Source organism: Diorhabda sublineata, chromosome 5 (assembly GCF_026230105.1).
Source record: "Diorhabda sublineata isolate icDioSubl1.1 chromosome 5, icDioSubl1.1, whole genome shotgun sequence".
NCBI lineage: Eukaryota > Metazoa > Arthropoda > Insecta > Coleoptera > Chrysomelidae > Diorhabda > Diorhabda sublineata.
Window position 1 is genome coordinate 8103483 of NC_079478.1, and position 22877 is coordinate 8126359.

Below are 22877 nucleotides of genomic sequence, written 5' to 3' on the forward strand. Positions count from 1 at the left end.
CTCATATTCTAATTTGCGCTTCTTATCGATAAGTAATAGAGATGCTAATCCCAAAACAGGCAGGTACTTGCAAACTAATCTGCCGCATAATGTATAAAGAGTCCAAAAAAATTGTAAAGCTCTTATAATCATCCACAAAAAACGCGTGTTTGTAAGCAAAAACACTATGGCGAAGGCAATTAGCATTACTATACGAATGAACGACCTATCTCTTGCTTCGCATCCATCCTCATGGATATGCCGTGAAGATGATGTCGAGTTTTTATTAAACCCCACACATGGCCATGAGGACGACGCCCTGGATCATTCGACCTCATGACTTTCCATGAAGTGAGTTCGCACTTCAAGGTGTGCCGCGAGATCCAGTACGAGGTGCTGTAATGATGGATGTTCTAATAAGTCTGCTTCGGGTAGTGGAGGTTGACATCTCGGACGGTACTGACGACCTTTAAACGCTCTGTGAAGATGTAGCACTACGTCGCAGAATACATATCGCAACAACAATAAACGAAGAAAATCGTCACCAAAAAATTGAAGATATGAGGATTCTAGAATAACAAACAAACACAAATACAAAATAACTATTCAACTATTTTAGTATCTAAATGAAGAAATAATTCATTTGGAAGATAAGTTCAAAAAGTGTTCAGTTGTATACGATAAATAAAACCCGTCCAAAATGAGCTGGTCTTGACGAAGGATATGGTATGAATGTAACAAATGTAGATGAATTGAGGTATGCCGAGTTAACAAATTTAATATCATTTTTGACTCAAACAGTTCATTATTAAGAAAACGACTTTTGTTGTACAAAATAATATAGTAAGTATGACCTAAAATAATTATTATAAAATTTACCCTGATGCGAATGTGGCGCCACCTCTATTCAACACATTTCGACGAACAATTTTTCATATACGTACCTCTACCCTCCATAGAACAGTCCAGGAGGTTAGTGAATTTTTGTAGTAATTATTCTCCCAATGTATCATCATTCAGCAATCACTGCTGCTAACTTAAACCATTTTGCTCGGTTTTTGCCATTTTGGATCCAGTTGGAAGATATCCTTCTCAAATGATCGTCCTCATTCTAGTATGCTCTATTTATTACATCCGTCACTTTTGTTTTCCTATGCAGTTGTTTGCTTCGGATTTTATCTCGTATTGTCACTCCTAACATAGACCTCTCTATTTTTTGTGTTAATATTTATGTTTCCGAGCCATAATCAATACCGAAGGAACGTACTGGTTAAACACTTAGTGTGTCGGTATATCTGACATGAATACAAGCTCAGCTTACCAAATGCAGCTCGAGTCAGTCCTATCCTGTTTAGTTCATAGGTTTGATTGACTTTTTCCATTCGGTTTTAAAGTCCTACTAGTTATTTGTAGGATGTTACTTATTTCTTTTCTTTCTAATATTAGGTTACGATTTGTCTTAAATTGGATTTTGGCAATGTTTGTATTTTTTACTCTTTGGGAAGCTGTAGATATGGGAGCATTTTATTTACCTCGTTTATTCAGTATGAGCTCTTCACATCACTCAAGTTTATTCCCTTACTGTCTAGTTAGGTCTTTTTAAACCTTTATTTGTTGTAAAATTTTTGTCACCTTTTCTAACGCCCTTTCCGATACTGAACAGATCTGTCTCTGCATGAATTTAAACCTTTCTTGTTGTATACTGATCTATACGCCATAATATAGAAATATAGCGGTGGTCTAGACGGCAATAGCTTCAAGCAATTAATGGTGGTTTATGGAGTCAAATTCTTTTTCATACTAAACGAATATCTTTTGTTCCATAATCCAGCTCTGAAGACTCCTTGTTCTCTACGATGATATAGGTCAATTGTGTTAGTCAGTAATGATACTGGTGAACAATTTATATAGATGTGTCAGCAGGCTTATCGGTCAATAATTCTTTAGATTTGTGATGCTGCCATTCGGGTGCGGAATAATCACAGTAGCATTGTTCCATACTTGTGGGGTTGATTCTTTCTTCCAAGCATTTATTGAAAAGTTCGATGATTGCTTTGAGAAGTTGAAGAGTGTACCATATGCTTCAATTTACTTCCATCTTGCACACACTTTTCTGTAGTTAAGTTTGTGGGTAACAATATGATAAACTTCTGAACCACAAACTTTTGATCAACTTGTTAATAGGGAGGCGCCTGCGACAAGTCTTATTGGCGCTGTGCCGCCCAGTTCATTCTTTCCGTGAAATGATCCAATATTAATGTTATTTTTTTCTATTACCAGTTAAAAAAAGTATCTAATGATTATTCGTTTATGTTGTTTTGGTAGTACCTAAATTATCTTTATCTAAATCAAAAGGAAATCGAAAAATATCCAAATTCTTTCGTAACATTTTTTGAAGCATCCAGAGAAAATGAGATAATATAAATTTGATGTTGCTAGAATTCAATGGGTTTTTATTATTGTATTCTTCAACAAGTAATAAACTCACGTAGCAATAATAACGTTCAATTACAATTTCGAAGGATAAGAGGATGGAAGAATATGAAAAATAAACATATACGTACCGACTCGAGATCTAGTGAAAAGTCGAGAAGCCTCCGTTACGAATCTATCAACGAAACTTTGACATCTTTCCCAATGGTGAATTGGAATGGTTGTCAAATTACAGCAATAACAGAAGGCTGTCAAAGGTGAATGAAGGAACAGTGTAAATAGAGAACCATTGTGCTGTTGATCTAAGAAATAGGATATATTTGTCAGTTGATACGAATTAATTAACAAATCCTTAATCATATTAAGAATAAGGACTAATAAAATATGTAAAGCTATATAACGAAATAAGTCATTGCTGCTAAACAAAAATCTTCTTCGACTTTCATAATATTTGCATAAAAGAGTTGGAATCTAAAATACTTCTCGTTTACAATTTGAACGTTCCCTGTATATTTCCGTTGTTTTTATGTACCGTCATAAGTAAGAAACAATTGAATATGTTTTAAACAAAAAAACATTAAGAAATAAAATTTGTATCTGTTTCTGTAATTAGGCGATAAATCGTATTGCAGTGCGGCTAATTTCTCTCTAATAACAGCGGACGAATGAGCCAGAATTTTTCTGTATATGGAATAAAACTCTGTTCGAAGAAGTGGTTTTTTATGCGGTATCAGAACGTGCCAGAAAATCGGCTAGTTATCGCTTTTTATTTTTTTAAATACACAATAAATAAAACGTCTTTTGAGCCCCGAAACATTATGGACATGTGACTATGACCTGGGCACGATTTTTTGATTTCTTGGGAGCACGATTCTCGAACAAAGTCAACTGTATTTTTGATTCTGGATTATAATGATGTACCCAAGTTTTATCTGCTTTCACTTATCGACCGAAAACTTCACATGGATTGCATTTGAATATATCTAAACATTTGTGTGAGCTCTTGATGCTAGAGAGCTTTTGATCAGCTTTAAACGACTGTGGAACCAACCAAACAAGATAGTTTTTTTTATGTAAACTTCTAGACAAAATATTGCATAATCATCCGGTTGAAATATTTACGTCATTAGCTATCTCAGGTACTTTTAATCAACCACCCTTAAGTACAAGAGTACTGATTTTATTATAATGATTATTATAATATTCAGCATTATTCTTGTTCACTTTTAAAAGTAGAAAACCAATAACGCGGACGGAGCACTTAGAGAGTAATTTTTACGTATCTTTTCGTCGGTTTCCGTCTGTAGCAGCGATATCTCTTCACAGGAAGCATGTAGCAAGGTTGGGTTTTTTGCATTTAGTTCCTGTATAACTGTAGATGTGCCGAGACGAAATAAATTTTGGGCATTATTAGGAAAAAATTAATCAAAATGTGGTTTTTCCCTTACATTTGCAAAATTGAGTGCTCACTAAATTGATACTTTTCTTTATGAACCATATTTCTCATTTCATAAACCAATTATTATGAGAATTGTCAATAAACTTCATTTTATAGATCAAGATTTTTGTTAATATATAATGATTGCTAACACGCCGAGATTTCGACAACTTTTTTATTCGTTTTCTCCACAACAAGGAATACAGTTTTCAGTATAAGTATTAAAATGTTTCATAATTACGTGAAATTATGACAGATGACCTCAGAAATATGGCCGAAACTAACAATATGAATGATATACCTAATGAAAGAACAACTCAAACAGTTTATAAGTGCTCAATGTGAGCACCATTTGTCGAACGGCACAAATCAAGTTATATTCGAGATCATTCCGAACGTTGATAAGGTTGACATCGGCAGTTGTAACAGATGTCATAGTCTTGCCAATAAAGACACAAACAATTCTTGAAGTTTCAAAAATTAATTGAAACCTTCATGAAGCGCCATTATAACATATCATAAATACATAACATATAAATACTGTTACGAACAAGTCCATGACATGGGACGTGAAGCCGTTCTTGTCCGGTTATTATGGAATTCTAAAAGTTGTCGAATTTGCGGAACGTTTGATATGCTTTTTATAAACAGCAGAGAGTTATTTATGCTGTTTTTTTTCTAATTTCTAGAAAAGTCTTTTTATTTATTTGTTTTACTTGTTTATTTTCTAGAATTTTTGTGAAATTCTTTTTGGGTATATAAAGGAGTTTGTTTAGCGGAATTAATTAAAAATCGTAATGAATGGTACAACATAGAAAAGTAACCAGTGAATTTAAATAAATCATATAAGTTAGTTGAGTATTAGTGATAAGTTAATTTTGATAAAGTGTTTAAATAAATTAAATGAGTACAAGACAGTATTTATGAATTCCCAACGATAGAAATAGTATAAATAAATCAGAAAAACATTACAATACGCTATAGTGTATAAAATATTAATGTAAAAGTCACAACAAACTATTTATTTCTCTTGGAAAAACAGAACTTTCTTTTTTTGCAAGTTTTAGGAGCCTGGGACCTGGAATGGGTACATAATGGTCTTTATGGATATTGAATAGTTAGTCTTATACCTGAATATGTCTTAGACACCCCGCTTATAAAGCGGGATGGCTGAGTAGAAACCGTTAGATTCATACGATGAATATAAATAAAATATCGCCATATTTCTCATACAAAAAATGTAATATAGAAAGTTACACTTAACACAATTAACATTACCTTGGAAAGCTGGAGGTGTATCTTGTGGCGACATTAACGTAACCAATGGCTGTCCAAAATATCTGGGAATGTGTTGAAAAACGAAACTATTGTCTGAATCTACTATAACAAATAGAGGTCTCCTTGTGAATGGATATAAATCACCAGGATAAAGGCAGTGAGCTTCTTTTTGTTTTTTGTGATCTCCGTCTCTTCGGCTACTAGTTAGAACACCACCAAGATCATAACCCACTGGAAAAGATATGTATGTTGAAAATAAATTATAAATCATAATATCACACTAATATTAACGAGGACTAATCTGGGAAAAATCAAGGGAGCGTAGCGTAGATACAAAAATTAGTGTAACTTCGGAAATCATGGAAATACAAAAGTGTATTGATCTTAATGGAGAATATTTGGATAAACAATAAAGCCATATCCAATTATGAATATTTGCCTGCCTGAATTATTTGAAAAACATTTATTCAACGTTACTGTATGAAACATTGTCTTAGGTTTACTGAAAAAACATTTGTTACTTACTGTCTTCAGGATGTTTTGTAGTCGAAAAACAACCATCAGCCGATAAATATAGTAACAGAGCACCATTGGTTGGTAGTTCTTTGAAACCACTAGCTAAGAATACTAAGACGTGACTTAAAGTGGGTTTGTACAGTAAATATTTATGAGGATTTTCTCTTCTTGAGGGCCTATCACCATTTTCAATGTAACTGAAATAAATAAAATCAATAAAGAATTTTTTACAATATTATCCTAATGCATTAAAAGGTCTAAGAAATAAGAAACTGAAGAAATTTATTATCCTAATTTTCATTCAAACATTTTTTTATATCAAACTAAAGATAAAACTGTACAAAACAAAAATATGAAAATAAGTCGCCGATTTCCAGGTTCATTGCTTCAGGGAAGCTGGTGTTATGAAAAAGAAGACACTATGATATTTACTAAGGCTAAGGATGCTACAAAAGATCGACGACTTGGTATGGTAGTTCATTTTGCGACACCTGCTCAAAACACATGCTACTACAGCTGCGATTACAAGTCAATCTGTCAAGTGGATACTTTTTAGAAAAATTAAAACTTGGTGCCAAACAAGCATTGTACGTCGGATGTCCCATAAATTCGATGTTGTGACTGATCAAATATGTTTTTGTTTGGACTGATTCGTGAGAGCTCGCATTGTCGTGGTGGAGAATAAATTTTGAAGATTTCTGGCAAACAAATGCTGATGTACTATTGGGAGTTTATCGTTCTACTTTGTTCTAATGGAATGGTTGCGAGAAGTCCAGTTATAAAACAGGCGACAATTTGCTCCAAAGTGCTTCTTGCGCGAATAACTTTTGTTGGATTTGGCTAGTCTTAAAGGGCCTATACTGTCGATTGTGGTTTAGAAGTCTTCTAAAGCACCGTGGTTGATTTTTTTCAGCATTTCTTTGCACCAATCGACACGAGCTTTTTTTTGTAGAGAATTCCAAATTGTGCAGTACCTAACGCGACCAAATCTTTTCGACTGCCAAATATTCATGCAATATTTAATGTATGCCTCAATGTCACTGCTAGTCACATGAAGATCTTGCAATATCAGTTTACGCACGGTATCCATGCTTTCTGGCACAACAGTCGATTTTGGACGAGGCACTTCTAAGCAAATGGTCGACTATCTTTTCGGAATAACTGGACATGTCACCACCGCTCCATTAGAGCAACGTAGAATGGAGCACCAGCATTTGTTTGCCAGAAGAGTTTTAACAAATAACGCAAACTTATCGCATGAGACGAATGTCCAAATTTTCAGTTAATATGCGGTATACCGCACTTTTTGAAATGCCTACTATGTCTGCTAGCTCGCGCATTTTCAATCGACGATCATATAGTACCGCTTTGTGGATTTTATTCAACATTTATGGATTAGTCACCGCATAATACTCGCCGTTGATAGTTTTTCCTTTTCCAATGGAAATTATCCCATGCGCCTCCCAAAAAACTGACGCCATGATCTTGCCTTGACTTGCCTTCTTTGAATCGTTCCTTCCATTTCGCTTTATTTCTGTGAAACATTGCCAAACACTTTGGTCGACCACTGAGATGCTGGTCTTCGCACGTCGTACGGACTGGTTTAAACTCTGTTACCCAACATTTTACTGCTGATAACAGAGGAGTAGTCTCACCCAGAATAGAACGTAGTTCAGTTTTTATAGTGGTTGAGCTAAGACCTTTCAAGTATTGTATTACATAACGATGACCAAATATTGATAGCTGCCAAACAAATACTAAACAGTGTAGCGTCTTCAAATTTGTGCTGTATAGATTGTATCATTCTAATACAGTGGTATTTTTCAAGCAATTCTAGGTCAGGCCAGGTGCTTCTGGGACCCTCCTCATACTGCCACCACACAACACAGTTACATTGTATGAAAGAAGGTACACTGATTTTACCTTTTTCCAAATGGTCCAATTCAATTGACTTTATATTAGTTTCGCGTTTTTTTTTGAATTATCCAATTTTCTATTGCAAATATTCTTGTAGGGATATTTATTACATTATTTATTTCTCATTTATGGTTTTATTCATAAAAGTATATCTTTTCTGTTTCCCAATTCCGGGTCTATTTTCTTTTCTTCTGTTATGTCTAGATATTCATTAAGCGAAATTCTTGTTCTGATGTTTTCTTTGCTTTTGATGTCTTCACTGTGTCGATATTTATTTCTTTCGTGTATTATAGCAATTATAAGTAGGTATTTTAGATCAACTGATTGTGGAAATTGTGGAATTGTGGAAAAAAATTCAAACTATTACAAAATTCACCATATTTGCCAGATTCGATCCTTTTCACTTTTGGATGTCACGAGATAATTCTTATCTGGAAAACTCCACCGAACTAAGAGATAACAGCAGTCGCAGATGCGTATTTCGCATATAATTACAAACACATTTTTCAAGATATTCTCTGTAGTCTGTACTCACCCTTTCGGCGGATTAATTCCATAAGGAACTCTTCCTGGTGCTGGAGACGCATCGTAAATATGATTAAAATCTTCCTGAGGTTCTCTTTCCAGAGTTTGAATCATGCGGAACATATCCATTGTTAATTCAGAAAACTTTACTTGCTCAGAAGCGCTACCTATTATCAATATCTCTTGAAGAGTTAAACTCATATATTGCGACTTTTCTACAGGCGGTGTTGTTAAAGGACTCAATCTAAAACATATACATATTCGTATATTGTGATATTAAGATTATTGAGATCTTGAGCTCTTCAGAAATCATTGGAGACTGATAGGGATTAGCATGCAAATAGTGTCACAAACATTTGATGATTGGAGGAAAATAACAGATAGGCTAGAATCTCATCATCTGTATTGATGAATTATTAGAGAAAAGACACTAATAAATAAAATAAAATTCTCCAACTTTTCACCTCTTTCACTGCTTATGTGTTTTTATTGATTAATCGTCTTGATTCTGAAGAAGACAGAAATAGGTCTAAATGTCATTATTTTTACCTTTTTCAAAAACTAGAAAAACTAGACTGAATAGATAGAACTAGACGTGTTCTCGAGAATGACTCTTTTCATCAAAGAAATAATCACAACTCAAACTCACAAATCCTCAAAATGTATGTTTTAACCTGTTATCAGTAAGAATTTCCGGAAAAAGCTCAAATCCAGCATGAACTACGAACATTACGTCCACAAAACTAAATATATGAATAAAATTCAAAAGAAAGAAACTAATATCTAGAGGTGAAACTTTTTAGTTAACGAAATTTGGAAACTACGCCACATATTGACATAAACCAGATAACCCCACAGCCAGAAGTCTAGAAGAGTTTAATCGCAAGAGCGTGGAGGCCAAATCTGGTCACAAAATCGGGAAATTATACGACTAGGTGCAATCTCGTGTAAGATCTTATGACACGTGGTAGCGTTCTGCTAAAACCACATGTCGTCAAGATCAATCCAAATGAGGCATAAGAAACTGTGTTACCATAGCACGATAACGTTCACCATTTACCGTTACTGCGTTACCTTCTTTGTTTTTGAAGGAAAACGGTCCAACAGTGACCGTTGTAGATGCATTGCTTTCTGATGAATCATTCATGGATTTTTTCTACGATCCGAACCGAACCAGTAGTTCCTTGATTATTCTTTTCACAATAGTTGAATTAGGCACATTATTTCGACCGAACATTGGACGCACTTTATAAATAGTGGCAATTGAACTTTTACCATTTTGATAATAATTTTCGGCAATAAGAAAGCGTAGCTCTTCAGTGTAGAGCAGTGTACAGAATGAACGCGAACGTGACGCTGGTTCGCTAATAAACATAACCTTAATTGTGCATGTAAAATAAAATTTAACTGCGATCAACAGTTTTGAATTATTTATAATATAATATGTGTATAATATGTATATACAAAGCGATATTTGACACGGCGCCGGCTTTTGTTTATGAGACCCCTTAATTTGAATAAAAATATTTACAGTTACTTTACTACAACATATTTTAAAATGAACGAAATAGATTTAGACGAATTTTTTAAACATAGATGAATAGATGAATGAATCTGAGTTTATAGGATCAACTTTTCAACTTATTGAGCAGAGACTTAACAAAACATTCAATAAGAAAATCTGATTGCCGATTAAATCAGGAAGTTAATCGATAGTTTTTGTCATGGGATTTTCAAATGGGAAAATGATTCTCTATATTCTGCCAAATTTTATTTTTCTTGTATCCAGCCGACTGTTTGTTATATAAACACTCATGAGCACGTACAAATTCTGTCAGCCTATCACTCAGAGAAGTCATTATTTAAGGTATGTGGAACTAAAAATTACACTAAAAAATTGGGGTAATTTTTTGAACGTTTATTGACGATCAGCGTGTAAAAAGTAGAAAGTTGATTAACTTCGACGTCAAGAGAGCGTACAACCGTGATAATTGTGTACGTTATTATAGTTTCTAAATAAGTTGAACTATCTTTGACGTTAAGATCGCGTCATGCTGGCTTTCATTCTGTGTACCGCTTACCGCTCCATGTTTACTAACTTCCAACTGTCAACTTTCGATCTGTTACGTCATAATCATGTGACATTATGACTGTCAAACATGGCACGCAATTCAAATTTTGCGCTTTCATTGAAAAAGCTTTTTTATGAATTACAGTTTATATTAAAATAAGGAAAATATTCGCACATAACTATAAATTATTATGAGAAACTCATTTTTTTGTGTATGGAAAGTAATCAGAAATAAAGTACATGTCGATACAGCTTTTGACGAAGGGAAATGGTTGGATATTTTGAAGTAACCTAGAAATCACATTTTGTGTATTTGGAATATAGCTATTCAAAAGTCGGCTTCCCAGTTTTACTTTTGGAATGGTTAAACGTAAACTAGTGATATTAGTCCAGACGTCAAAGGTAGTTGATTAAACAAAATATGAAGACTGGCAACTACGCTACTTCTCTTACTTCTTCTTTTACCCAACACCTTAAATAATAGAAATACACTTTCTCCTCGCTTGGCACGTTTATGAATCATAACAATTGGAGTGGAAAAGAATTGGTAGGCCCATAACTGTTAATTTTTGCGTATTTATGTAACATTATTAAAGTTTTTATGCAATCGAGTGTTTTATTTAAAAAAAAGCGCGGATCATGTGATAAAATGATATGATGTTTTTGTTTTTTGATAAAACGGGTAAATTAGTAAACAACCCAAGACAATAAACGTGTATTAGTATTGCATGATTTGGCTGGGGTATATTTCGATAGAATTAATTCATAATCTTTTTGGCAGCGCAATTATTTGACAGTTATGATGATATTTCAATAACTTAAGGTCACATGTTGTGATACTTAAAATTTGAAATGCTAATTGACGCAGAAATGTTCCATAAAAAACATTTGTGATATTACATGATCTGAGTGGTTTCGATTGGGCTCGATAAAAATGTTTTGAAAGTAGCGTCCCACAAGAAGTATTTGGAAAATCCATATTTTTTCCCGAAAAAAAACAGTTATTATTTTTTTATAATCTTCTTACCTGTGTGAAAGAACGATTGGATTCGTGTCAGCGTGTAAGACTTGCACAAGAGAGTCAGATTGTATAAAACCTTTAATTTCATCAAGAACCAAACTCCATTCGATTTGGTCATCAGGTTCATACGTGCTCGAGTAATCGGCGATATGTCTATCTAATTCTACTATTAATTCTCTAACTAACTTCATACGTCTCAGAAGAAGGCATACGACTATGAATCGCGCATAATATCGCAATTTTTTCACCATCAGCTCGGACCTGAAATATAGAAATCATATCTCTTATAATATTGTTACGATCTCATCTCCGCCCTGGAGCCGGTCCTGCTTAGATAAAGTAGAATTCTAAAATTAGGCGAAGGCGCCTCTTCTGATGGAATTCGTTTGATCTTTGTTTTTATAGGAAGCGGTTTATTTACATTTGTTTACATTTTTCTAAAACTTCTGGAATTCTTTTGGGAGTTTTGGAGTTTGTGTAGCGCAGTTGAGTTTGTAATAAATAGTTGTACTGAACAGAATGAATTAGCAAAGTAATCGAAGAATTTAAATAAATTATTTAAGTTAGTTAAATGATAGTGATAATTGAATTATATAAATTAGATAAGTGTAGTGTAATTAGATAAATTAAGAACGTAAGAGGCAGTGTTTATTAATTAATCCCACTAATAGAAATCATATAAATAAATAAAAATTACAATATATATATATATATATATATATATATATATATATATATATATATTGTAATTTTTATATATAAACAAGTGATATTGATGACACAGCAATGAGGCTGTAGCACAGTTGAGTTCAGTTTATAATAAATAGTCGTAGTGAACGGAACGAAGAATTTAAATAAATTATTTAGGTTAGTTAAGTGTAGTGTATAGTATTTAAATAAATTAAGAACGTGAGAGACGAATAGAAATCATATAAATAACTAAGAAAAACATTAAAATATATGTAAACATGTGATTGAAGACGTAGCAACGAGGCTGATACTGAAAAACGGTTTTCATGCGGTATTCTAAATATATGCCCATTTCGCATACGCCTAGTTACTGCTCTACTGCATTATCAAAATTGTACAAAGTGTCGCTATTAAGTAAGTTGACTGATGCTATTCGTCGCAAAGTGTAAACGTGTTATTGTAAAAAAATCGAAGCTCAGCGAGTTAAGTGATTAGGGTATGTATGGAAAGAAGGAACAAAATCTATAGCATTGAATACGATGCAATAGGTTCCTGGAGGTAGAAAAAGATGCGGTATACCTAGGACAAAATGATTAAAATAGGTGGAAGATGACCTAAACATAGTAAGGAGTTATAAACTGACAGGAAAAGATACTTCGACTGTACTTATTTTCACACCAGGTATATTATCACAATATTTTATTGATTGGAAGTATAGCTTATACTCATCTTGTTCCTAGTGGAAGTTGTTTCATGAGATCATTTATTGATACTAATTTTCTTTATTGTTATTTGTATGGGATGGATAGGTGACGGCATGGAAATAGATCCTTTTTATCGTGCCAGATTAACACATTTCAAATCTTTTTCAAAACTGGTTTTATAAAATATCTTCCTTTCCGTAGTTGAAGCTAGTTGACAGTTGCTGATTTCAAAAAGGGCTCGTTAGAAATGTTCAATTTCCTTGAAATATAGAATGAGTTCAGAGAAAAATAATCAAGTCTTTCACATTCATTCTTTGTACGATGAATTTTTAGCTATAAATTCACCTAACCTATGTATTCAGATACTTAGTGGGGAATTTTCTCCTTTGTACTTTGTTGTTCTTCGATTTCCATATGTGTATGGCCAACCAAAAGATATTTGTGATCGATTTCGGTGAGGTTAGGATTCAAATGTATATTCATGTTCCGGTTTTGGCCACTAATGTTATCTGACAATACAGTTAGCTTATTAGTTGTACTTCCCATTAACTCCTGAAGTCTTTATGACTTCCCTTGCTGTCACCTCGTCCCATAGCATGCACTACGTTTTATTATTAGAGTCGTCATGTTTAAAGTCAAGTGTTTTGAAGAGCTCTGCAAGTTCGTCAGGTTGGGTGGTTATTCAAAATTTATCTTTCTTTTAAAAATTATTCAGAAAAACTAATTTTAAAACAGAAGAGACCTAAAATCAAAAACATTTAGATGCATTAATATATCAAAATGTCTAAATAATAAGGAATTAAAGAAATTCTTAGAATTATTGATATATTTCAAAATAAAAATTTTCGAAAAGGTTTGATAGAGTCTGAACAAACTGGAAAGCGTAATTCTACGAAAATTGGATGTTCGTTCATCTAGTTCTAAAGTACAGAAATATTATCGAAAACTAACGATATTTACTGGGTGTTTGTTTTTATATATCACCAAGTTTTTTATGGGATCTGAAGCATCGAAAAAGTGAACATTCTTTAGCTATGTTCTTAATAGAATAGAATTGTTCAGAAAATAGCTATTGCAAATAATTATGCAATGAAAAGATATGTCTTCAGACTTTATTCCGTATTTATTAGTTTATCAATCCAGACAAAAAACTTACCTATCTTCTTTAGCTGCTCTTGAATAATATGCACGACCTCGTATTGCGGCATAAAACGAATATGCCTCATTCAAGTAATTGGTTTCACTAGTTCTTAAGCTAAAAAATAGAATTTTAGATGAAATATAAACAATAAGTGTAATAATAATAATAATCAACACGAACAGTAAAAATAATTAAATAAATAAATTCATTTCTATTTTAGAATAATATTGAAATAAAAAAATTCCTTTTGTCGTTTTTGTGTTTCCTCGTTTGTTTCTTATAAAATGTTGAAAGTACCAACACAAAATTCTACTATGGCCAAATGGAGTTGATTAGATTAGATTGTAGCTATATGTTTTCCAAATTTCGTTAATTAGGTAATTATTGCAGCAAAGTAGTTGTACTTCCAATAACCACCTTTTAGTACGAATAGTATATATATGTTACAGACCATATATAAAATCAGACCTAGGTCATATTGGGCATACCGTATGTAAAAATATGATATTTCATAGACCGTTTATATACGGACTATTGTGATTCAGGCCATATGCTCGATGGCAGTGTTTCCAAGCACGTGGTTGGGTTAGGTTAAATTAGGTTAGGCTAGGTTAGGTTAGGTTAGGTTAGGTTAGGTTAGATTAAGTTAGATTAATCAAAGGAGGAGGGTGTTGCTGGAGATTGTCCACTCCACCCTCGTATACGGGGCACCAGTATGGGTGAAAATCATGCAAATGCAAAAATATAAAAACATGTACACGTCGGCACAACGGAAACCGCTGCTTCGGGTCTCTAGCGCGTACAGAACAGTATCCGCAATAGCGCTACAGACCATCGGGGGTGCGAAACCATACATATATTAGTGGATGAGAGAGTCCAAGCTGATAGGCACATGATAAAAAATAAACGAAAAAGAAAGAGAAATCAGTTTAGACAAATGGCAAGGGGAGGATGGCAAGGCCGGGTGGACGAGGACATTGATACCGGACGTGACAAAGTGGTACAAGTGCGCACACCGCAGAACGAATTACTTCTTCATATAATTTTTAATGGGGCATGGGTCCTTCAGAAAATGTACTTATGGAATAAAAAAACACGAGATGACCTATGTTCCAGCTGCGGTGTGACGGAGGACCCACGTCACGTGGTGCTGGAGTGGCGAGTCCATCGGCAAGAACAAAATGAACTAAAAAAGGTATTAGGAAGTGGCACCCTAGAATGCAGAAGCATGATAATCGTTGCCATTAGAGATAAGAAGGTTACGAGCGGGTAATAAACATTGTTACGGGAATTATAAAGGTAAAAGAAGAAAAAGAAAGAAAGCGTGGCGATTGATATACGGGGTTTTTAATGTGTAGTCTTAATTTATTTTTTTATTTTATCAACCTTTTATTTATACAACTTTTTAAATTTTTATCTTTTTTATTTATACATTGTTTTAATCTTTTATTTATACAATTTTAATATTAGACTTAGGATTTATTTTATTTATACACCAATTTTAAATTAGTTTCTATCTATACAGATTTTTACTTATACAAATATTTTTAAGGTAGGATAAGTTAGGGTAAGTTTTATCTATACACAAATTTTAAATTAGGATAAGTTTAGGCTTAGCCGGAACCAGATGTAAGACTTTTGAAATCTTGATGATATTCAAAACATAATCTTTGTGAAAATTATTTTTATTGTCCTCATATTGGAAGTTGGTACACTTAATGAAAAAAGTATCGATCTATGGTATTATATTTGAATATTATTGATTATATTATTTTTTAAATAATATATATCAAGATAACTTACTAATAATGATAGTATAATTGTCCTATTTTAGATGCTATTTCTCCTATCTGCCATCGTTTCAGACTATATTTTGCATCTAAAATTTGTCGGTGCTGCTGCTGAAATTTCCATAATTTTGTATAAATATCGAAAGTTCTACCAAAATATGCTTGCCACTGTTTATGCCCATATTGTGGTAAATCCCTAAAAAGCATAATGCTGGTAAACTGATTTTTGATTTCGTTATATTCCTTCTTCTTTTACTTTAACTAATCATTGCATACTATAATTTTTATATAATGATGATTGGATGATATAAAACTAAACGCTAAAAACTCAAGGATTTGCGAGACATAACATTAAAAACCAAAGAATAACCTGAGAAAAACAAGGTTTCAAAGGACCAAAATCGAGAGTTGATGTACAGTTTCCACAGGAACATTTATACATTTTATATTTAGAAACATCTATAAAAATAATTATTATTCTGATATGTTGTGGTATGGTGGAAATAAATAACTTACATTACAGATAACGTGTCGTGGTAAAATCTGGCGTAAATTACTAGGAAATCATCTGTCAAATGCAATACGTCTTTAAAGACAAATTTGTGTTAAAAATACGCTTGTTTTAATGAAGAAAACGATCTACAAAGATTTGTTGCGTGGAATTCAGAGCGAAGGCAGAAGCTGAGCGAATCAGAGGTAATCACTAGACATGCGCCTCAAATAGTTGGTTATCACACTTTAGAGCACTAGTAATGAACAATAAAGGCGAATATGTTCAAGTGACCACTAAAGGCAATGTTTTTTCGATATTCATGGCATCGTTGATCACGTATGTTTTATTATGAAAGTGTTTCTGGTTGTCAACAGTGACTGGACAGTTCTATTTTAGCGTTTTACAAATTACAGCACCGTATAGACCCATTACCAATTTGTAAAAATGACACTTCAACGATGTCGCACCCACCATAGCCTTAATTTGCCCCCTGCAACAGTCCGGAACATCTGTAATTGGAAATTCTGCGTTCCACCTGTGAAAGGCAATGACAACCACCAACAGTATACAGTTAATACCATGGAAAGTCTCTCAACATACATGTTCCGATCTTCCATTAAACTCTGGGTTCCTTTTATCTGTTTCGCCTACGTCCGATTATAGAAATGACACAAGAATAAGATAGTTCAATCTTATGAACGTGAGTTCTGAGCATTTATTAAAAGCAGGGAAGAAAATAGAAGCAAATGAAATGAAATACCTCAGAAAAATATTTTGTAGTAAAGAAAGAAAGAAAGAAAGGAGTAAAACCTAAAGTTATTTTGTAGGAACATTTGTTTTCATCAATTTTTTTAGTTGTTTCAAGTTTATAAGGAAAGAAAAACCCATACAAGTTCATGTACTCTCAAGAGATGAATTAAAGTGACATTTGGAATTTTGTGAAATTCTGACGAATCATTGTAATGAAGATCCAAATTTTATAATAGTGTAGTAAACGAGGTAACGTTTGGTTTAAGTGGTACAGTAAATCGAAACAATTATCGGTACTGGGCTCGGGCAAATCCCCACTAAACTCAGTCAAAACACACACAACGCTCACAAAAAATTGATACTTGGGTAGAAATCGTCAGGTCAACCATTATTTCTTTCGAGGTAATATAACAGCTGAGCTGAGCAATATTTGGAACATCTTTGTATCTGCATCCAAATAATAGGGAAAACTTGGATCCTAGTATATGGTCCAAACAATATGGTGCAACATTGATTCTAAAAGGTTTCTGGATAACTAGTTTGAAGAAAGGTGAATTGGGAGACTTGGATCAAAGGAATGGCTACCTGGGTCATCTGATCTTATTCCCCTTTATAGATAGTGAACGGGGTACAATTTGAACAATTCCTGTATAAAATAATTTTTGGTTCTACAGTCTGTTTAGTTAATTTAGAAGTTGGTATTAAGGTTAAGTTAATTGTCTCCTTTTTTCCTTATGTGCCTCCTACTATATTTTTTCTCATGCTTTACACATTTGATACACAAATAACTATTTTTTTAATGCAGAAAAACGATCTTCATCAAATAATGCAAAAAAACTAGCTTCCTATTTAAAAAAATATAGATTACGTCAAAACTTTAACAAATTTTATGTTTTATTCTTTTGACTTATATTAAAAAAGGCAGAATAAAATAAAATAATGCCTGACAATCTGTTAAAAAAATTACAAACTACAATATCTATCACCTTCAACTGAAACTTTTTTGATATGATAAAAACAATAGGAGTAGATACAATGTTTCACTTCATCTATAACCAAAAGCAGTTATCCTGGATTCTCAACTTAAAAAATTCGAACGATCCTGAAAGAATTTGGTATTTCCCAAATAATTCACCTTAAAAAAATTAAAGAGTTGCATAGACAATGAAAGCAGAAATTTTTTCTAAGCTGGAACAGAACTCAAAATATATGAAGGTGGAAGTTTTAATTGGATCACCCGACATCCGAAAATCGGATTTTAAGGTGAACTCAAGTATGTACGAATTTAACCTAAGAAATCTATTTTGCGAGAAAAGTAACTTGAATAGTCGTTATAAGATTCGTGAAATGTTTAATCCAATTATTTCCACTTTACACTCCACGTTCTGCTAGTTGATTTTCATTAGAAAAAATGTCCTTATTACCATGTGGTACATATATATTAATGAGATATGAAAATCAAGTGTAGTTGTATCATTTTAATTTTTGGTATTATATGATATTCAGCGTTGATTTACAAACAACGAAAATTAATGAATGATAATATAATTAATGAAACTTCTCTTACCTTAAACCATTGAACAGTTGCTTAGATTTTTCCAGTAAATGAACAAATTCCGTAACAATTTTTCTTTCATGTTCGTCCATATTAGCCATACCGACCATTTTTTTATTGAGATTTTCAGTGCTTCATATTTGATAATGTATCAAAATCTTGTAAAGATGGTAAGTTTGACGGAACTTTCGTGAAATATCGAACAGCAGACATGATGCCTAGACGCTAGCACCGCGACGGTGTTGGCACAACTTAAAGATGGGCACTGTTATTTTAGGAACAATATTTTGAATATTGTTATTAATATAATATATCCAATAATTGAACCTACAAACATATGCGGTTTGGATAAAATAGTCCTGGTAAAAAAATGAAGTAGCCATAAGCAATTCGTTAAAAGACGTGTGTGTTTTGTTTAAGAACTATTGCAAATGTGGGGAGTAAAGTACATAGTGGAGTTCAGTTTTTGAATTGATTGTTGGAAATCTTCCAAAAAATATTATTTTACTTTTGTTCCAGCGAATCTATGAGCCCTCATTATTTTTCAATTCTCGGTCAAACAAAAAATCTTACCTTGAATCATATTTTAAATTATTCAAATATTGATTAACAATTTTCACACACTATACATAATTATAAAAAAATTTTTAAGCGTAAATTTGATTTATAAATCATTATTCCTCCAGCATGAGAATACAAACAACCCACGATTTTCCAAATAGGAATTATTGGTTTTGAATTCATCGTTTGAAACGTCTGTTTGTAATTCATAATCTACGAATTGTAGAAATAGCTTTGAAAATAAGTTTTACTAGCATACATTCAGTTCACTTTGTTAGATGGTATCTAAATCTGGTTGCATGGTACGCATACCGAATTTCTTTTGTGATTTGTAGATCGTCATCAAAATAACACATACAACACACATCTAACACATACAATATCTTTTTTTTTAATGATCATAATGCCTTCTTTCTTTCTATCTTTTTTTCTTTCTTTTCTTCTTTCTTTCTTTCTTTCTTTATTATAGTTAAAAATAATATTAATAAAGTAGCTCTTCCTGTCTTAGTTGTACTTGTAATATTATTAACACTTTGTATGGAATTATTGTTGTTAATTACTTCCACAATTATTCTCTTTTGTTCTTATAACTTTGAAGTAACTGTAATTTTTTTATTACAAAATCCTCATCAACCATATACATATTGGTTTTTTCAACAGTTTAAGTTAAATATTAGTATTTTCTTTACAGATATTTGTTAAATTAAGTTTATGATCAAGATCTGTCTCAGGTAATTTTTGAGGTTAGTAATATTGTCTAAAATTTCAGATATTGTTCCGAGTGGTAGATTTGATGATGATCTTTCTACGTTAAAAGATGGACATTCTGAAATTATGTGTTGCAATTGCAGTTGTCACATTTAAGGCTGCTTGACATAAGGTAAGATAACATGCAAGAAATTGGATGCAATTTCTTGGAAGATCAAAATATTGCATAGACGAATATTGCTTAACATTACGAAAGTCTCTTCTCATCGCATCATGGTTGCCACTGATGAAAATTACATAAGAAAAAGTAAACAATTTCCTAACCTCTAATTTTATATTTGAGGTCAGTTTATAGGCTGCTGCCTTGTTTTTTGAGTCTGATGGGCAGAAAAAAGCACTTAGGCGATGGCGGGTTAAGTCCTGGCCAGATATAATAAGGAAAATCATAAATTTATCTATAGAATTAGACGAGGAAACATACAAAATTATATTTGAGAATGGATGAAGAAGCATTTGACAAATTCCCAAAAAAATAAAACATAAGATAACTAAGAAATCCTTGGCAAGAGACTTAATACCAAACCTATAATTGCAAGTGCGATATCTTGAAATAATCATCTACGTATACTTTTTATCGAGAAATATTGCATCTTGCATTGCATCGCACGTTGTCAAGCGGCCTTTAGGTTCAGGTTTAAAATCAAATAAGTAGCTATAAGTCAGTCGCGTATGGTCTAGACGGAGACGCATTAGAAGAACTGCGTCTCTACGATTTCGGTAACACTGACCATGGTTTCTCGTAATCTTTCACTTCATGAAGCTTGTATTTTCAATATGTTCTCCCATTCATTGAGCACTTTATGTTTCAGGGTTTATTTAATATCGGCACTAGTTAGAAATCGTAAATGTAATGTTACCACCGTAGCGTACATAAATTGTTGCTCAAACCAGCGAACTTATCTTTGTCTTTATTTTAGTAACAGAAAAAATTATTAAAACAGCTCCGTTGTAATCTCCTATATCTCCAATTTTCATGGAATGTAACCCGTTCGTAAATTATTTCAAAATTTAATATTTGAAGACTCAGTTGAAATGGATGATCTAGGGCTTTGTCAAGACGTTTCTTCAGCTCCTCCGATGTGGAAGTCTTTTTTGTCGCGTGGCATTTTAAGAATAATTTCAGACAGTTTCCCATAATTTTCTAGGTAGACGTTATGGTCAATATTCAGCAAAATACACAACTAACTCATTTTCAGAAACAGGAGCGATTTTTTCTGTTAACTGGTACAATTTGTCGTGTGTGTAAAAAAATGTCATCGCAATAGCAGTAAATAAATATTGAAGGTAACGAATAATTTCTTGCTTTCCTTTTTTTTCAGTGGTAAGATGGATAAAAAAAAGGATAAAAAGTGGTTTTCTCTAGCTTCTGCTATATTAAAATATCGTGTTGAAAAATGTATACTAAAGGTACTCTTCGACTGATCCTTAGTCATTTTTTCTTTATGTTAAGACTACTTACTGCTACGTCAGCCGATTTTGCTTAATATTTTTCTTAAAATATCCAACTTTTTGGTAGTGATACTAAAGATTTAACCGTCTCACTGACAAATGAATGGCAGACCCTAGCAATGGCTGGTATAACTAATTATTATGATGGCTGTAAAGTAAACCTAGATGGAGTTGCCTTTTTTGTTCTGGTCCACTGTATCACTGTATTGCATTCTCGATAGTGCGCCTGTTGTTTCAATGGCACTAGATAATCGGAACGCGCACAAAAATCAAAATACAATCATATTGATTGATTGCGGGCAATCTAAATGTAACTAAGACATTATACAATGTATTAAAACATTAGATCATTCCTGCTAATGAATACGAGATACAAACCAATTATATTTGTATGAAATTTACATTCTTACAAAATATTTTTAGATGTTTTGGGGGTGCTTCAGATCGAAAGTCCCCCCTATACATCCGCTACTGGTCACTAGACTCTAAATGATCAATATTATTTCACCGAATTGTTAATATTATTCTAATACAAGCTTAAGAAGTGTCATTAATTTGTCAATATTCTCGAAATTCTTTTCTAGCCGTTGTATAAATGCGGAACTGGTTAAAAAAGTATAATCCCAGCTCTATACTCAAGTCAAATTAATGTGAGGAACAAGGGCGCCATATGCGGAGGGTAGTGTGACTCATGATATATACGGGGTTTGTAGTAATTGGGATGGATTCATTCTTTAGTAGTTGTACTATACATAATATTAAAAATAAAAATATTCACCAAGTTTAGAGATTCCGCTTTAATTTTCAAGTTGAAATATGGTTGCTTTTGTATTATTATGTTTTGATTAAGAAAAGTTATACACTAAATAGTCACCGTTTGGTGGCAGATCACCTCACAAAATATTGAATAGGCTAATTGTGCGATAAAATCATTCTCAACTTTTTCAGTTGCTCACGTTATTATGCACTTTAAATATTAAACTACAATTGGTGATTTTTTATATGATACTATCTGATTTAAATAGAAATATATGCCACATTAGAGAGTTCTTTGTGTCCGTAGTTTTCTTCAATTGACTCATTTATTTCGAAAACTTATCCTAAACTTCTAAACGAATATATATTTTCTATTCCGTTCCTTTCATTTCATATTTTCGAAACATTTGTGTTTTTTTTATTTCGAAAGCAATTAAAATTATTCAAAACTTTATGTACATAAATTTGAACCCAATTTTTAGATATCATGTATATTTATTGAATAACCATTGGTTATAAACACTATATATAAGAAATAGAATCTACGCTGCTGCCTATATTCGAAAAGTTCAAGTTAATATAGGATTCGTTATGTAACAAAGATATTCGTGATCTTAAAAGTGGTATAGATATTGATTTTGTGTTTATGCTCCGACTTTTCTAACTAGATGGCGTTGTAGAGTTTAATCAATACCCAAGCGTTTGAATCTTTTTGATATTTAATAAAAATGTACTCACAAAATAAAAGCGCAAGTCAATTTCAAATAGACATCACATATACAGGGTGAGGTCCGAAGAATTTTGTTTTTATTATATCTTAAGTAGACGTTAATTTTATTATTAAAAATAGAACCTAATATTTTTTATTTTATTTTCGAGTGCTATTTGACATTTCAGATAGTTCGTACACAACACCAAAAACGGAGTTCTTTCGAGATATTTCCATTTTTTTTTCAAAATTCTCCATTAAAAACAAAGCTAGTAACATTAAATTTTAACCAATTCACAAGAAGCGCTTTCTCGGTAACTCCAAATGTCCAGG

At 32.6% G+C, this 22877-nt stretch overlaps 1 protein-coding gene across 2 annotated transcripts; it reads right to left on the bottom strand.

Moving 5' to 3' along the window:
- Window positions 1-303: 303 nt before the first annotated feature.
- Window positions 304-18486, bottom strand: LOC130444085 (protein SCAI). Of its 2 annotated transcripts, none has more exons than XM_056779073.1 (9): window positions 18314-18486; window positions 15517-15699; window positions 13729-13827; window positions 11185-11439; window positions 8097-8330; window positions 5654-5841; window positions 5129-5359; window positions 2544-2714; window positions 304-548 (listed from the first exon to the last, which is right to left on the bottom strand). In XM_056779073.1, the coding sequence occupies exons 1-9, from the start codon at window positions 18409-18411 to the stop codon at window positions 304-306; spliced, it is 1704 nt and encodes a 567-aa protein (XP_056635051.1). In that variant the 5' UTR covers window positions 18412-18486. The 2 variants fall into 2 exon arrangements, with proteins under 2 accessions (XP_056635051.1, XP_056635048.1); XM_056779070.1 differs by having other exon boundaries at window positions 304-554; window positions 2523-2714.
- Window positions 18487-22877: the final 4391 nt, after the last annotated feature.